This window comes from Acipenser ruthenus, chromosome 15 (genome assembly GCF_902713425.1).
Source record: "Acipenser ruthenus chromosome 15, fAciRut3.2 maternal haplotype, whole genome shotgun sequence".
NCBI classification, from domain to species: Eukaryota; Metazoa; Chordata; class Actinopteri; order Acipenseriformes; family Acipenseridae; genus Acipenser; species Acipenser ruthenus.
This window is the reverse complement of record NC_081203.1, coordinates 27627936-27643378: the sequence shown is the minus strand read 5'-3', so window position 1 is coordinate 27643378 and position 15443 is coordinate 27627936. Positions and strand designations below refer to the sequence as shown.

The 15443-nt window shown below is 38.0% G+C and overlaps 2 protein-coding genes across 2 annotated transcripts in view; both read right to left on the bottom strand.

Moving 5' to 3' along the window:
* The window catches only part of LOC117422632 (probable E3 ubiquitin-protein ligase IRF2BPL), a 3013-nt gene extending 1982 nt beyond the window's left edge, over nt 1–1031 (bottom strand). Inside the window, exon 1 of the mRNA XM_034037854.3 lies at nt 1–1031. This exon is cut by the window's left edge and continues 1982 nt beyond it. Coding sequence (XP_033893745.2) covers nt 1–709 — 709 coding nt within the window. The 5' untranslated portion in view covers nt 710–1031.
* LOC117422345 (TALPID3 protein-like) overlaps nt 1–15443 on the bottom strand; it is an 88616-nt gene that overhangs the window by 63570 nt on the left and 9603 nt on the right. The window contains exon 8 of the mRNA XM_058988145.1: nt 5505–5601. Within this exon, the coding sequence (XP_058844128.1) occupies nt 5505–5601 (97 nt within the window). The remainder of the gene's footprint in view (nt 1–5504; nt 5602–15443) is intronic.

Below are 15443 nucleotides of genomic sequence, written 5' to 3'. Positions count from 1 at the left end.
CTTTCAAATCCCTCTCCTGGTCAGTGCTGGACACTGAACCCGGTCTTTTCCCTGCGTCTGACATCGACTGTGTGGCCATGGATAAAGAAGGTCCCAAGCTTGTTGGAGGAGGGGGTCGGCTACTGAGACCATGCGGAGGGATCGCTGCTGCAGTAGCCGGGCCATTCAGCATTGTCTGGGGCAAAAGATTGGGAGGCACATTCATCTGGCCGGGGACGGGAACCATTCCGTGATTTCTACGCGAGTTGGGGCTCTGTCTGTTCAGTTCAGGGGGTCCATCGTCAGGTTTAGGAAATCCATTTGGACCGCTCAGGCCATTAGGAAGCCTGCCAGCGTGGACGCCCATGCCCGGGTACTCAAATCGGGTTCGTTCTGTGTTTAGCGAGTAGCGATCCAGTCCCGGTTGTGGCGCTTTCGATGACCCGTCCACATGATTCAGCTGCACAGTCTCTTTTGCGGGTAAACCTGCTTGGGCTTTTACTGTTGGTGGGGGTGGTGGTCCAGGGGATCGCCCATCTTGGAAACCATGACCTCGCTTCAGCTGGCGGGCAGTCTCAATCACAAACTCGATCCGATCAGCGCCTTCATAATTTACGCATCCTCTGCAGACGGGTTCTGTAAAATCCCAAATCATTGCCCATGGCATGCGAGGCAAATCGCAGAGGTAGCACGACTGTCTCCTGGAAGAAGACACTTGTGCAGAAGACATGTTGCTTGCTTTTTTCGTCCCCTTTCAATATTCACTGTCCGCTTTCCTTTCTCAACAATCCCACTTTGCTGTTGTGTTGTTTGCAAACAACTGCTCTTCCTTCTCGAGCTCAGATTCGGTGTAAAATGTGCGTAACTAGCGATCGTTGCTTGCAGGTTTCACATTTACAACCCGCACGCCTCACATTCTGACTCGAAAAATCTGATTTTGAATTCTGATTGTGACTCTACGTTCTCTCTCTCCACTTGGAATGCCACCTGGCTGGAGCTGTGACGTCACCACCACGCTCCGCAGTTCCTCTCTGTAACAAACTGACAAGCCACTTGTTGCGCTTCCAAGGCGCATGCTCAAACCCCTCCCCCTTCTGTGTTGTAAATGTACTGCACAGACATTGATCGGTTTTAGGACATAGCCCTGCCGTCAGGAGCGTGCCAAGATTACTATTTCTTCATATCCACAGCCGCAGCCCTCATTAGCAATGTATCATCAATGATAACCCGTTCACACGTTTTTATCGCACAAAATGCTGTGTATTAATTCACAGGGACATATTTTGCTGACATCAGCATCCTGTACTGTACTATTACTATACAGGCAAAGGACGGAGGATGTTGTTTTATAAAGGAGGAATATGTTTTGTCCATACTAACCAACAATAGAAAACATTGAGGTGCAGGCTTGGTTATATTTAAAAATATGATGTTACTATAATTTGCCATATTAACATGGCAGTAATTTATTTAGTAATGCATTTAATATACAGTGAATGCACATCGATGTATACGGGTAACTGCTGAATTTTTACACAGTACCAACTACACGGCATTAGCTTTCCAGCAGCTTTTTGTTTTCTTCTTTTACAATGCACTGGAGCCAAAGCAGATGTTACTTTAGCTAAAGCAACGAGGCTTGCCTCTAGACACAGTGACGTCACCGAGATTATATTTCAGTCCTCGTTGGGAAAAAAACAGAGCAGGCCTATGTAACACATAAACTGTGCTGATCTAGACAGAATGTTTCCCCCCTCCTTCTGTAGACTGAATCCGTCTTTTAATAAATACGACAATTAACCCACATCGTGTATGTACACTACGTATAGTATTGTTTCAGGGCTGATCCCAATTTATTTTTGCTAAACTATCTAAAACATGCATTCTTTGAATACCGTTATGTACATGTGTTTAGATTTGTATTTTATTTTTTTAATGTAATTTTTTTTTTTTTACACAAAGGCAAGTGTAGCCAGTACACAACTGACCAACTGTGAGAGTGTTTTTCTTTTTTCTATCTTCTATCTACCCCCCCATCCCCCTCCCTGTTAACAATTTTATAAAAACCAGGACCATGGATTTGTAAGATTACATCAATCTAAAACCAACCTGTAAATCACAAGGACACTCAGATCCACTAGAGTAGACACTGCAGCAGAGGATTGTTAACCTCCTCTATGCCAGATAAATTAGCTCCAGCACTTACTGTGTACATTAAGAGGTGACTAATTCAAAAGTAAAACATGCACTGCAAAATATACCACAGTTGATTTTTTAAAAAAAAGTATTTAACCTTGTGAAAAAAAAATCTACTAATGCATGTCATAGATTTAAATGAGAGTGAGACCTTTTCCCCAAAAAGGAATGTCTACGTTGAAGTAGCCTTCCATGCATCACAATTAGAATCATCATATTTTGATCATGCCGTTGTGACTGAAAGTGCTGTGAGTGCTTTATAAAGAATTATGTAGCACTGGAGGCTGTAACTTTGGGAACCATTTCAATTGTTTCCAAGTGATTTCACATGGCAACTAGTGATCAGCACTTATTCACAAGCTTTAAGGAAAAAAGGTGGAATAAAGCCTGATTCTAATCAATTTAAGACAGCACCCATCTCAAATGAACTACTTACTGGGATTACCCCTCCCTTATTTGTTTTGGAAGCATTTGCATATAGACTGGGTCCTTTGATTCCCTTAGAAGGCAGCATAACTCCTGTGTACCTGATACTTATTACTGATGTGTATACCACAATAGACACCTTTCAATATGGTAATATGACCCTCCAACTGCTGGCCTTGTCCAAGGTGCATGAAACAGACTTCAGTGACCTTGGTCAGCACAATCGACCGGTTTCAATCCAATTGAGCATCCATGGGATGAACTTCTTATCTGTGGCCTCAATCCTCTACCTACCTAACTGCACTGGGGTCGATGCCATGCTGTCTCCTAAATGCTGATCAAACACACCTGTACAAGACATCTTTGTGTATTGTATTGTCTGTATTAGAGAATCTCTGCAAGTCATTTTAAGTTGACTGCAGTTTGCTGAACCGTGAAAACATATATTTGGCAATAGTTATGGTCTAGGCCTATGCTTAATGCAGTCAGGAATAAACTTCTGCAAGTAATAAGCCACACTAACATGAAAAAAACAAAAACATTTTCTTTCATCTTTATTGTATTCTGCCCAAAGCTCAGCAAGTAAATAACATTAATTGGCGTCAAACGAAAATGAAAAATCAAAACAAAACAAAACAAAACAAAACATATTTTGTAAACGTTAGCATGGTGAGGAGTTGAACTACATTGTAACACATTGAATAAATCTGTCCCCAGGGCTGTCTCCATGTATTTTCGTGACTGCAGACATTAGTTTAAAATCTGCCAAACATTAGAGAAGTTCAAACATGCTGGCTCCCTAACTCACAGACTGTTTACCTAAAAGTACAGCCAAGAGTAGCCCCTGCTCCTGGCCTCTGCAACTGATTAATAACACTTGGGAAATGGAACAAAACTTTCTCCTGTTATACAACTGAAAGAAAGGGGAGGGGAGGGGAGGGGAGGGGGGACGACAGAGACAGAAAAACAAGAACATGGAGAAGAACAAACATTTAAATAAAAGGCAGGTAGACCATTTATAATTAGAAAATAGCAGTTACTCAGTTCAAAAGAATGCATTTATACTCACTCATATAAAAAAAATGCCACTACTCCACAGTACTGCCAACAATACTATACAATTACAAATGTGTGTGTATATATAATTTCATATGGGCAAAACACATACCAAACTTTCAGTTATTGACAAAATGCAATAATGTAACCTTTAAATATCACACAGATTAGCACAATTACTAAATTGTACTAAAACGCTACAGTACAGTACAGTTGAGCAAAAAGAAAGCTTGCATTAACAGAACTGGCTTGAAAACATGCCTTTTCTTTAGAGTTAGTGCCAGACATAGTTTTCCTGAACTCGTTCCAGCTGCCTGAGCGACAGACAATTTTCAGTCTATTTGTATTAGAAGCTTGTGACTAGTACAGGAAAATGAAGCAGACGCCCTTGATCTCAATACAGATAAAAAAAAAAAAAGCATGTTTGTGCCAATTATTCATACACCAATAATAGACCCCTCTGTGCTATGGTTATGCACTGCTATTTCATAGAACAATAAAAAGAAAAAAAAACTCATTAATAAAGCTTAAAAACAGCCAGGACTTTCAACAAATACACCAATTCTGTTTTCTTACGGTAACACTACAGTAACGTTTAAATAAGTTACAGATATCTTACATATCTCTATCCGTCTATCTATCCATACACACACACAAACACTGCAGGTTGCTGCATGTACTGTATATTAACTCGCTATTCATCCAGTTTATTTCAGTTATTATATATATTTTTATGCCTTCAGAAAGTGACCAAACATTTGGTTCCCTCAGAGTCAGCATGTGCTAAATATTAATGCTTAGTTTTTATGTGCTAATGTATTCCCCCACCCCAATACAATTAATATTCTACTTGTTCATTTGTGGCACTATCTATGTGGAAAATTCTCAGCTCGCCGCAGTCAATCGCATGGGTTAATTTTTAGCTTCCGCTAAGCACTTGGAAGTCTGCCAAACTAGAGGATTCTGGGAAATGAAAGCCTGCCCAATACAAAGTGCCAGCATTAAGCAGTCCTGACAGTTCTGCTCCTTCTAAACTTGGCAGCAGTTCAAAGTGCTCTTTCATTTGAAATGTTGGAAGCATGCCATGTGCATGCAGATTTACTTTGCCTACTCTCATAAGGAACTGATAAATGCCGTTGCAGTTGCCATGGAGATAAGAGGCTATCAGAATGGCCTTGTGATCTACAGTCTCTCAGCTCTGCTGCTGCTTTTTTATTTTTTATCTTGACAGTGCAACAGTTCTGTGAAATATTAACCCATTCAGCTAAAGGGTGTCTTGCATAACCTGTACGTTGTGAACAGCTGAAAACAGCTTTAACCTGGGAAAGGATTATTTACCATCTCTTTAAACTCAAATAAATAACAGAGAAGCTTTTAAGAAACACTGACATGCTTGTTCAGTACAATTCAAATCACCCATTGGGCCTTTTGGACAGGTCAGTCATACATTATCTATTTCAACGGTTTGTTTTTGAATGAATTAAGCAGTACTGAACATTACTGTACCAAAAACAGGCAGCATTTGAAAAATGTAACCATTGTAAGGACACCAGGTAATTTACACTTTTTTGACAGTGAAATGAAACCAAAATAACCCAGCTATTTTCTGCTCAAATTATACTTTCTCAGAATACAACATACCAATAAGAACTGGGGCTTTTCAATAATTTTCTGAATGTTTGTAATAGGATGTTGCAGGCGGATGTTAGGATTTCTTTGCTTGGAGAACACACCATGCCTAATCCACTTAGCCCTTTAGCTTTCATGATTCTTCCTCACGGAACCACGAAACAAACAAAGCATCCAAGTGAAACCCTTGGGAATACATTGTATTGTTTTTTTCTTACCTGGATCTCTCTGGATATCTGCCTACTGTTGCCATGGCCACTCTGCTTCCCTCTGCAGTTTGCTCATTAAGAATCTCTTCCAAAAGCCTCCTATTTCCTACAGTGGCAAAAACACTTAGGATTAGGTTCCAACATTTGCTACAGTAAACATTTAACTTGAATGGTAACCAAGTGGTGCATTTTAAGTGATAAATCATATTATACAATTACAGCACATATGTGATAACATGTTGCCATTGGCTTCCATTTTACCTCCTGCAGAAACAGGTCTCTTGAGTTTTGAGTTCAGTCACATTTATATTCTTATAAGAGCCAGCTGCCCAACGTTTCTGTATGGCTTGCATGTCAAGACTCCAGTCGGGTGTAGGTACAAAAATAAACACAGCATGCAAGATCATTAAGTCATTAGACAGGCCTCATTTTTTTTTTTCATTGATTATTCAATATAAGTCAACATTTTGTTTGAAGTCATAAACTTTGAGGCAAGTTGTTTTGAAACCTGTGTCCAGACATGAAAAGTTCAAACAATGTGCAAGCATAAAGGGTACAAAATTGACATTGAATTTGTAAAGTAAGCCACATGAATCAACAGTATATTTAATACACTGGAGATCCAGATAAAATAGGAAAAAGGAAAAGCAGTTGTTTTACTTAATTATCTTTAAAAAATCAAAACTTATTAATCTGTTGATAGTTGTAAACCATATATATGCATTTTCTTGTGATCTTAATGTTATTTCCTTACTAAAGGGAACAGTAAAGCCCACAAACAGGTTGCTTTTATATTGTTTAATCTTTAATTTAACTATTATGATATTATGGGAATTATCACTTTGCAACAGAAAGTTAAAGAAAACCTTCTCTGTGAGGTGTTAATTATCCCGTCAATGCAGATTACAGGAAGTACTGAATATATATTAAATGCCTTAACATTATGGTTGTTAAAACATGACTGTAATTGGGCAATATTCCCCAACCCCTAAAAACAATATGCAAAGAGCAAAGATCAAATTAACTCTCATGGAGATTAGCAGAAAAAAATTATATATATATATAGTAATCAGTAGCATCTGCAAGAGCTAGACAAAAGACACAACACAGCATTTCATAAACAGTAAACTCTCCTTTTACCCACTTTCATTCCTCTCCAAAAACAACAATCGGGTCCCTGCCAAAAAGATACTGTATGTACTCTACTTGAAAATAATAATTTCCTCAGGTAAAAGAACCACAGTATCCTGTTAAAGGGGCTACCTCCCACAAAAACAACATAGGCCTCATGGGGTGAAAATCTGGACAGACTGTATTATCGTCAGAACCTTTTACGAGCCAGTTCATACTCAGCTCAGTGCTCGAACAGTTCTAACAAATGGCCTGTAGTGAAAGTAAATACAGAGCCTGATGGCAGGCTCTTAAATGTTAACTGCACAACACAATCCGCCTCAGGAGGAAGAAAACAACAGGAATGTAACCTGAAGAGGGCAACCAGTGAAGAATGGCCATTTATTCATAAATTCATGTGTTCCAAACCATGTCTATATTTATGCTATATTTCTAGCAAACAAAAAGTCCTGCCTAAATTATGCTACACATAATTTCCTAGTACTAACATGATCAACACATTGAGGAGAGTCTGCATAAAGGATTGGCAAATACAGTAAACTCTTTTCAACAGAGTAATACAACATTTTTTGAAACAGTGTGGAATCACATACAACTCTTAATATAGCACCCTATACATATTCTTGGTTTCAACTGTAATGTGAATGGACACCCATTACAAAATGCAGATGATTTAATCCACTCCAGTTGTGGAAACAGATTAACCATCTCAACCAACTTGAATTGAAACTTGCAAGCTCAGTGTGACCCAGACAGGTACTGTAGTACAACTCACAACAAAGTGGCTGATATCTCCCTTGACTGTATTTGAATACACGTCTGATGTTATCAGGAACTTTACACAATACTTGGCCAGGCACCCTGCTGTGTGTTTGTTTCAACCCTGATGCTCTGCATTGTTTTCTTGCACATTCACTATAAAAGGGATTCGTCTACAATCAACATGACTAGAAAAACAGGGTCTGGGGTTTAGAACAGATTATTTGTCAGTTTTTTTTTTTTTGTGTATATTACATACTGTACAGCCTAATGGCGTGTAGTTGCTTATTTCCTCGTACTGGCACCCTGCTGTCTCCAGATTCTACCAAAATTGATGCTTAACGTACTGGGGGAAGGGAGCAAAATTTTGTATGTATCTTAAGATGAAACATATTCGGCATGTTGCCATGCTGCTATTTTTATGATCTGTACCTCAAGGAAAAAACTAGCCTATATTTTAAATAGGATCTCCACAAGGGGATTACAATGCCTTTTAAAATTCAGATTCGTAATGTGAACAGTGTTCCAATGTAGATTTTTTGTTCATAAATTAATATTCTGCAGTGAGTCAAGGCATATTGTAAGTGATTCAAAACATTTGGATTCAGTTTAAATCCTTACAGACGTGTCCAACTGAATCATTGAGTTGAAGCCACCAATGGACTGAATCAGTCTTTTGGGTACTTCACACTATACAACAGCTTTAATATTGTTGTCTCAATTTATGGTTTTCAATGTGGGCTGTCCACAAGAAGTTATCAGCACAACTAATTAAACAGAGATATCCCAGGTCAGAATAGAACAAAGGTCCTCGTGGTGAAAGGTGAATGCTCTAACCACTATACAACCTCTTAAGGTTTTGTCACATATAATAAAAACGACACGCCTTGAAATGGCAGCAAAACAAACCCTGCACATTCAATTGATCTGAAGCAAATCGTCACACTGCAAACCGTTGTTTCAGTGTAGAGCTCTTTGTTTCAATTAGTGGTTCAGTGGTTAAAGAAAAGGGCTTGCAACCAGGAGGTCCCCAGTTCAAATCCCACCTCAGCCACTGACTCATTGTGTGACCCTGAGCAAGTCACTTAACCTCCTTGTGCTCCGTCTTTCAGGTGAGACGTAGTTGTAATTGACTCTGCAGCTGATGCATAGTTCAGACACCCTAGTCTGTAAGTCGCCATGGATAAAGGTGTCTGCTAAATAAACAAATAATAATAAAATATGAAATCAAGACTTTCTGTAACGTGTACTGCCCATTGCTTATTGTTTGTGTCTTTCTTGGTTCTTATCACATCTAGTTTCTACTCTCCAAGTCCACTTCCTCCATTCTACACTGTCTCTAAAGTACTGTAACATTTATTCTCTCCTCATGAAATTTCTACAGAAAGAAACATCAGCTTTCTTCTGCTGCTTGCTTGTCGTGCTGATGCAGCACCTGTACTTCCACACCTACAATTCAAAACTGCTGTGATATCAGGAACAGACGTCTTTTTGTTTCCCCTTAGGAATAAAAATATTAAAAGAATTCCAGAAAATAGGACAGACATGGAAATGCTTTCTCTTGCATTCATCTGTAATAATCAAAAGACCTTTGCTTGCACTGCATGTGTGTAACATGAAATGGAAGAAAGATAACAAGCCAGGTTTACAAAATATCCAATTCATTTACCGAATTATTATAATTTTCAGACTAGAATAACACTTTTGTGTGCTTGATTGCTTGCTGGGAAGCATAAATACAGAGCTTGTTTTAATGTGTTGTAGGACGAGCAAGAACAGGCTCTAGCGAAAATCATCCTTGAATGCGTTCCATTTGTTTTCAGCCATCTCTCATCTACGTGGCTCTTTCTTCGTATTTCAATTATGTTGGGATATTTTTTTGTCTTTTTTTTGTTCACAAATCAGAATCTCAATGTACCCACAGATAAAAATAACAAGCAATAGTAACACCTTAAATTAACCAGGAGTATACTGTATTTAAAAGTGGTTCTTCTGGATATGGTGAAAGTAGACCAAGAGCTTACCAGTCTAAATGACTTGCAAAGATGATTTATTTGAAGAATGGAAAATGAATGCAGCAGAAAGCTCCATAAATGCTCACTGCCCCATAAATTTCTTAATAAGGGAAGAGAAAATGTTTTATACCTCTGCATTCTCTCTGCAGGTGAAAAGGTCCAGAACTATGAAATTTAGCTCAGCTATCATCACATTTAAATCAGCAGGTGGGTAGCTGCTATCTAACTGCATTCTTTTTTTTTTTTTTTTTTTTAATAAATTTGGAATTGCCAATTATTTTTTCTAGTTTTCTCCCCAATTTGGAAAGTCCAATTATTATTATTTTTTTATTTCAACCCGGCTCAGTGCTGCCACCTCTGCACTGACTCGGTGAGACGAAGACGGACACACACGTCCTCGGAAGCATGTGCCGTCAGCCGTCCTCTTCTTTTCTCTCTGTAGACCCGCCATGCAGCCACCATAGAGCTACAGCATCGGAGGACCACGCAGCTCTGGGCAACTTACAGGCAGGCCTGCAGGTGCCTGGTCAGTCTACAGGGGTCGCTGGTGGGCGGTAAGCTGAGGACACCCTGGCCGACCTAAACCCTCTCCACCCGGGTGGCACGCGGCCAATTGTGCAACGCCCCCGGTAGCTCCCGTCCACGGTCGGCAGTGGAATAGCCTGGACTCGAACCGACGATCTCCAGACTATGGGGCATATCCTGCACTCCACTTGGAGCGCCTTTACCGGATGCACCACTCGGGAGCCCCCTAACTGCATTCTTTATACCAAAACAAGGAAAACAAAATAACTCCTGAAGAACAACTTTTAAAAGTAAGAAATAGATTTATATAGCAATTTATATAACAATTAACTCTGGACATACAGGCTCCAACTCATATAATGCCATCCCTTCAGCCTCACGCTCCAAGTAAGTCAAGGCTGCATTTGTATAGCTACCTATAGCTAAATTCTCTTCAATCCCTACAAGTATGCACAGTGTTATTAAGATCTGTCTTTTTTTACAATACATTTTACTTATTCAACAAAGAGAACAGGAAGAACAAGAAGAACATTTTCCCAGTTTTTTTTTTTTTTTTTACTAATTTCTTCAATTGAACAGATAATAAAATGTAGTTTTGCAAATAGTTTGAGTGTCTAGATACAGTGACATAAGTAGAATCAAATTCAGTTGGCAAACAATTAGAATAGTTGTGGCGATAGACTCGTTCTTCCATTAAGTTTGGTCATGGTAGTTGCTCGACACATTATTCTAACTTGGCAACAGTAACTACCATGAATTTGGATAGGCAAAAAAAAAAAAAAAAAGCCAGCGTTGTAAAATGATCTGCTATGTAATACAGTACTTTAAATCACCATCAGTTTGAGGTAATCAATTTTGTGAATAAAAACTTCCATCTTAATCAACACATTTTAAAAAGATAAAAACACTGTGGAAAGATACCAGATTATATTAAAATAAAATTAGTCAGGGAAAATGGCTATTGTTTGGAATGCTATAATGACAACAACTACCACCACAACCTTCCTTACAGTGTCATCTCAAAGGGCTGTCCATAACACATATGATAGAATTCAAAGGTTGAAGCATTTTGTAAAAAACATACAGATGTCATAGAAAGGAAGAAATGAATAATTTTCTAGAAGACACATATGCTATCCTCAAGCTTGGGTTTGTTGTTTTGTTTTTCCAGATTTTAAAATTTTAAACTGTATACGATATTCCAGTTGATGAAGCAGATTGAATGCCAAGCAAGACAAACAATTTCTATATAATTGAATATTATGTGCTGTAAACATGAAGGCCACAAACAATAATTAGTGGTATATCCGCTGGCATGCAAGCTTACAATATTATGCTGCAGCACTGCAGTTTCCGTCAAAGTTTGCTGCTGTAAGAAAGTAGGAACTATATGACAAAACAATATATTAATAACAAGCCATAAACAAAAAAAGTATCTTGATGTTATTGTGTTCTCTACAAAGCTATTGCTCAGCTTTTATGAGTCGGAAAATATTTTTCTCCTTGAAATTTGAAAAGGTTATAAGCTGGAAAAAGGATACTGTTGGGAGTCAATCTCTGACTTTTTTTTAACATTGTTTTATGCTCTACAAGAGTCACCATGGCCTTCAGGTTGGAGCTAAGGGCCTAGGAGTCCAGACACCCTGTTATTAACATCTCTGCTCAGCCACCAATTTAAAATAGGAGCCTGCGCAGGAGTTTACCTCATAGCTCCCTGTTCAAGCAAGATCCCTCTGGAGAAGTAGCATCTTAGCTACAATCTATTCAGGATATTAATTCCTTTAAAAGATTAAAATGACTCTCAAACAACTATACTAGAGCTTCAAAAATATAATTTTAAAGTCAGAAAAGCGGGACATATTTGAGATACCTGTAATCTAGCTATCACCACTGCATATACAATTTGCTAAGTAAGTGTCCTTCATAACATCCTGAGAAAAATCAATCCAAGCACTAGATTAAGTCAAAAAATGTAGAGTGCCCAATATTTTAAACCCCGTTTTTATCTCCAATTTCGAATGTCCGATTCTGTTCCCTCACCACAGCAATCCTCACAATGGCACAGGAGAACTAAAAACTTCATAGGTTACATTAATCAGGGACAGTTAGCCTATATGAAAACAGCTACAGTAGACTTTAAGCCAATAGGTTGCCTTGCTAGCAGAGTGATGAGGAGAAGCAGTCCCTGATGATATTGTTTCCCGTGGAAGCACCAATGCCAAAGCAACTCTTCCCATTGAATCCAAACCAGCAACTTTACATAACCAGGACACAAGTTCGACTAACCCTGCACACCACACAGTTGTGCCTTTACCATGTAAACCACTCAGTGACTCAAAATTAATTTGAAAATGTAATCTAATTTCCCAATCTGTAGTGACCTGCTGACACTTATAAATCCACTGCAAGACATTTTAATTGCTTATGATAAGAATGTAGGGGTTCTTGATTGTGTTTTTACACTATTATTGCTTTTTAAAATTGCTCTGGGTATCCATTTTCAAATGCTCTAATTTTATCCATGTCCTTTTTGTTTTGAGGTCAGGAAAGTGATGTCAGAGTCTGATCTTTTACTTACAGTTTGATTTCATAATACGGCAAATAACTGTTTCCATGGTAACAACAGCTTCCATGGCTAGACTCTGAAAGCAGTTGCTGTACCAGGTCACGTACAGTAGAGCGGTTAAGCAAACACGACTACTACATAGGCTGCCATGGAAACCGTAATGTAGTATGATCAGGAAAACAAAGGGCCATTTTCAAACACGTCAGCAATTGATAGAACCTGTAAGGTAAAAATTGACAAAACGCTAGAATACTACTTAATTCCAAACAGATTATTACCTTAAATTAGAGTTGCAAATCTGGAAAATTGAGATCAATTAAAAAATCATGAAGGTCACATAGCGTTGTGAATGACAAGAGGGCTGCTTTGTGTTTCGTTCATGTGCGAATTGTGGTGTGCTTACTTCAGATGACCTCCAGCCTCATTGACTATTCATCCTTTATGTGTATAGCTAATACACAGAGGCTTTGCACCATGTGACACAAAGTGTTGTAGTGATTTGCATATAGTAGATTCCTTTGGGGCAGGATGTTGTGGGGCTGAAAGCTGAAGCTGTCTAAGCCCAGATATACATTTGCAACAGGACTGTATAATGTTAATGTGCACCCTGCAGATGAATAGAGAAGATATATAGACAGACTTAATCAGATTCAAAAGAAACCAAGTTCATCAATTCCAAACTCTTGGAAGGTTTGGCTACGGGTACTTCATGTTTGTATAAAATAAATCAGGTCTTTCATGACGCTACATGTATCATAACAACTCCTGCCCTGTCTACATTTTCATGAATGGGGGGTTGTGCTTCTTTTTATATACATACATACATACATACATACATACATACATACATACATACATATATATATACACATATATATATATGGATGTTTTTCTTTTTTATGTAAAAATTACATTCTTCGCCATAATTAACTCTGTGCTTACAAACACACATCGATCATCCAAGGACCAGCTCCAATTCCAGGAAATCAATTCCAAGTACTGCAGATTGGCAGTTACTTGCAATCTGGAGCTGCTCCAGTCAGCAGATTAAATTGAATGAGAAAATTGTAACACGCTTCGGACAGCGCAGAACAGCACACCTATCCTGACCTTTCAGAAGAGCAGAGAACACACACCACAATTAGCACAATCCTTTGAAGAACAAAATATCAGGCTCCTGCAATGCCCACTGTACAGAATGTTTTATTATTTTTTTAGTAAATCTGCAGAGAGCCAAGCCTGCTTTAACACACACATAGTGTCATGATTGACTGTGCATAAAATGGCTGTCTGTATTTGAGGGGAATAGTCATTTCCAGTGATTCACAGCATCAATAAACCTACATGTTCAGCTTCCTATAAAAAGGACATTTTGAGTTTAAACCAACTCACAGAACAATACAAATTCTGTTTAAAGCAGGTTCATTTTTACTGTCAAATACTTGGCAATTTACAAAGTGTCCTCATGATAAATTATCCAATGATTCATGCAGCTTGTTTAAAAGCACTACACACTGACTATAAGAGGATTGCTATGACTTTTTGTTCGGTGTCTGGTTCTAACTATCTATACAATGGATTCTAAAACTAAAATTAGGTAACTTGGAGACATTACTCTTCAGGCAATGCAGTTTGAAATTATAATCTGTCATGCTATTCAGTTTATTGTTAGCCTACAAGTGGCTTGGAATTAAACTATAGGTTATATATATTGTATCACTGAAGTTAATTTTCACTGCGGCTCAGAGAAAAAACATGTAGCTTGGAGCGACACATTTTCCCCCTACAAAAATCCTATGTTTTGCCAAGGGATCAGTGAACATAAAAACATTCCAAGCTGAAAAACTATGCAGCAGAACGGGAAGCTACTGCTCACAGATAAATAACATTCCTATCATTTATTTACAGAATAAAGCCCTAAATAATGAAAAGTGATGACTGCACATTAAACTACCGTAATGGTTATGTGAAGAACAACTACATTTCTAATTTGCTCCTCAAGAATCAGGTTTACAGTTTTGTTTTGTTTTTTAGGTTTGTAAAACAAACACAATTTGCTTGTGGACAGCTAATAAATGAACTGTGTGAATTGGCTACTATATTAAAAAAATAACACATCACAATATATATTATTTATAATTGTATTTCTTAGCGTTTATATATTTTTTTAAGCTTCCAATCACTGTAACTATTTTTTTTCAGCATATAACTGTCCCTGATGAATGTAACCTATGAGAGATTGCTACTGCCACCTAGTGGAGTTTAAAAAAGGCTATAAGGATGACAGACAAGTCGTCTATCCTCTACAGTAATTTGGTGGTTGTCAAGCTTAAACCTTTTTTTTATAGCTAGTCACCAGAAGGTATCATAAAAAGGGAAGCAGTAGGAATCGTAACTTGATTATCAGCAATAAAATGATCCGAATGAAAACTACATTTAGACTTAAGTTACCTTTCCCAACATGATTGCACAGAGCATGATTCAAAGAGTCAAAAGGAGCAGTATTAAGTTTACATTCACTGGATCTACTTATTTGCTTTTTCTTCATGCAAGTCCACTTGTATGTGTATCCCTAACGAGATGTAAATTGTGGTTATTATAACTGTTCAACAAAAAAAGCATGTTTTTTAAAGAGAATGTCAGTGTCATTCGCATAGAAGTTTCTTTACAAAACAGCCGCACAACGCAAACAATTTTCTATAGCTCTGTTTAACTGAATTCAATGAAAGTCTTTCCTACACACCCGATAGTGGAAGTTATGTGGTGTTTTTGTAAAAGCTTTTGCAGCAGTAACTTCACTCCATCGAGTGGTTTCAAAAAGTACTGCAGCTGACCAAATCATTTACCTAAATGTTTTACGTAATTCATTGTGAAACAAAATAATAATAATAATAATAATAATAATAATAATATCAATGTTATAGCCCAGTGTTAAACTTATTTCCCAGAAGA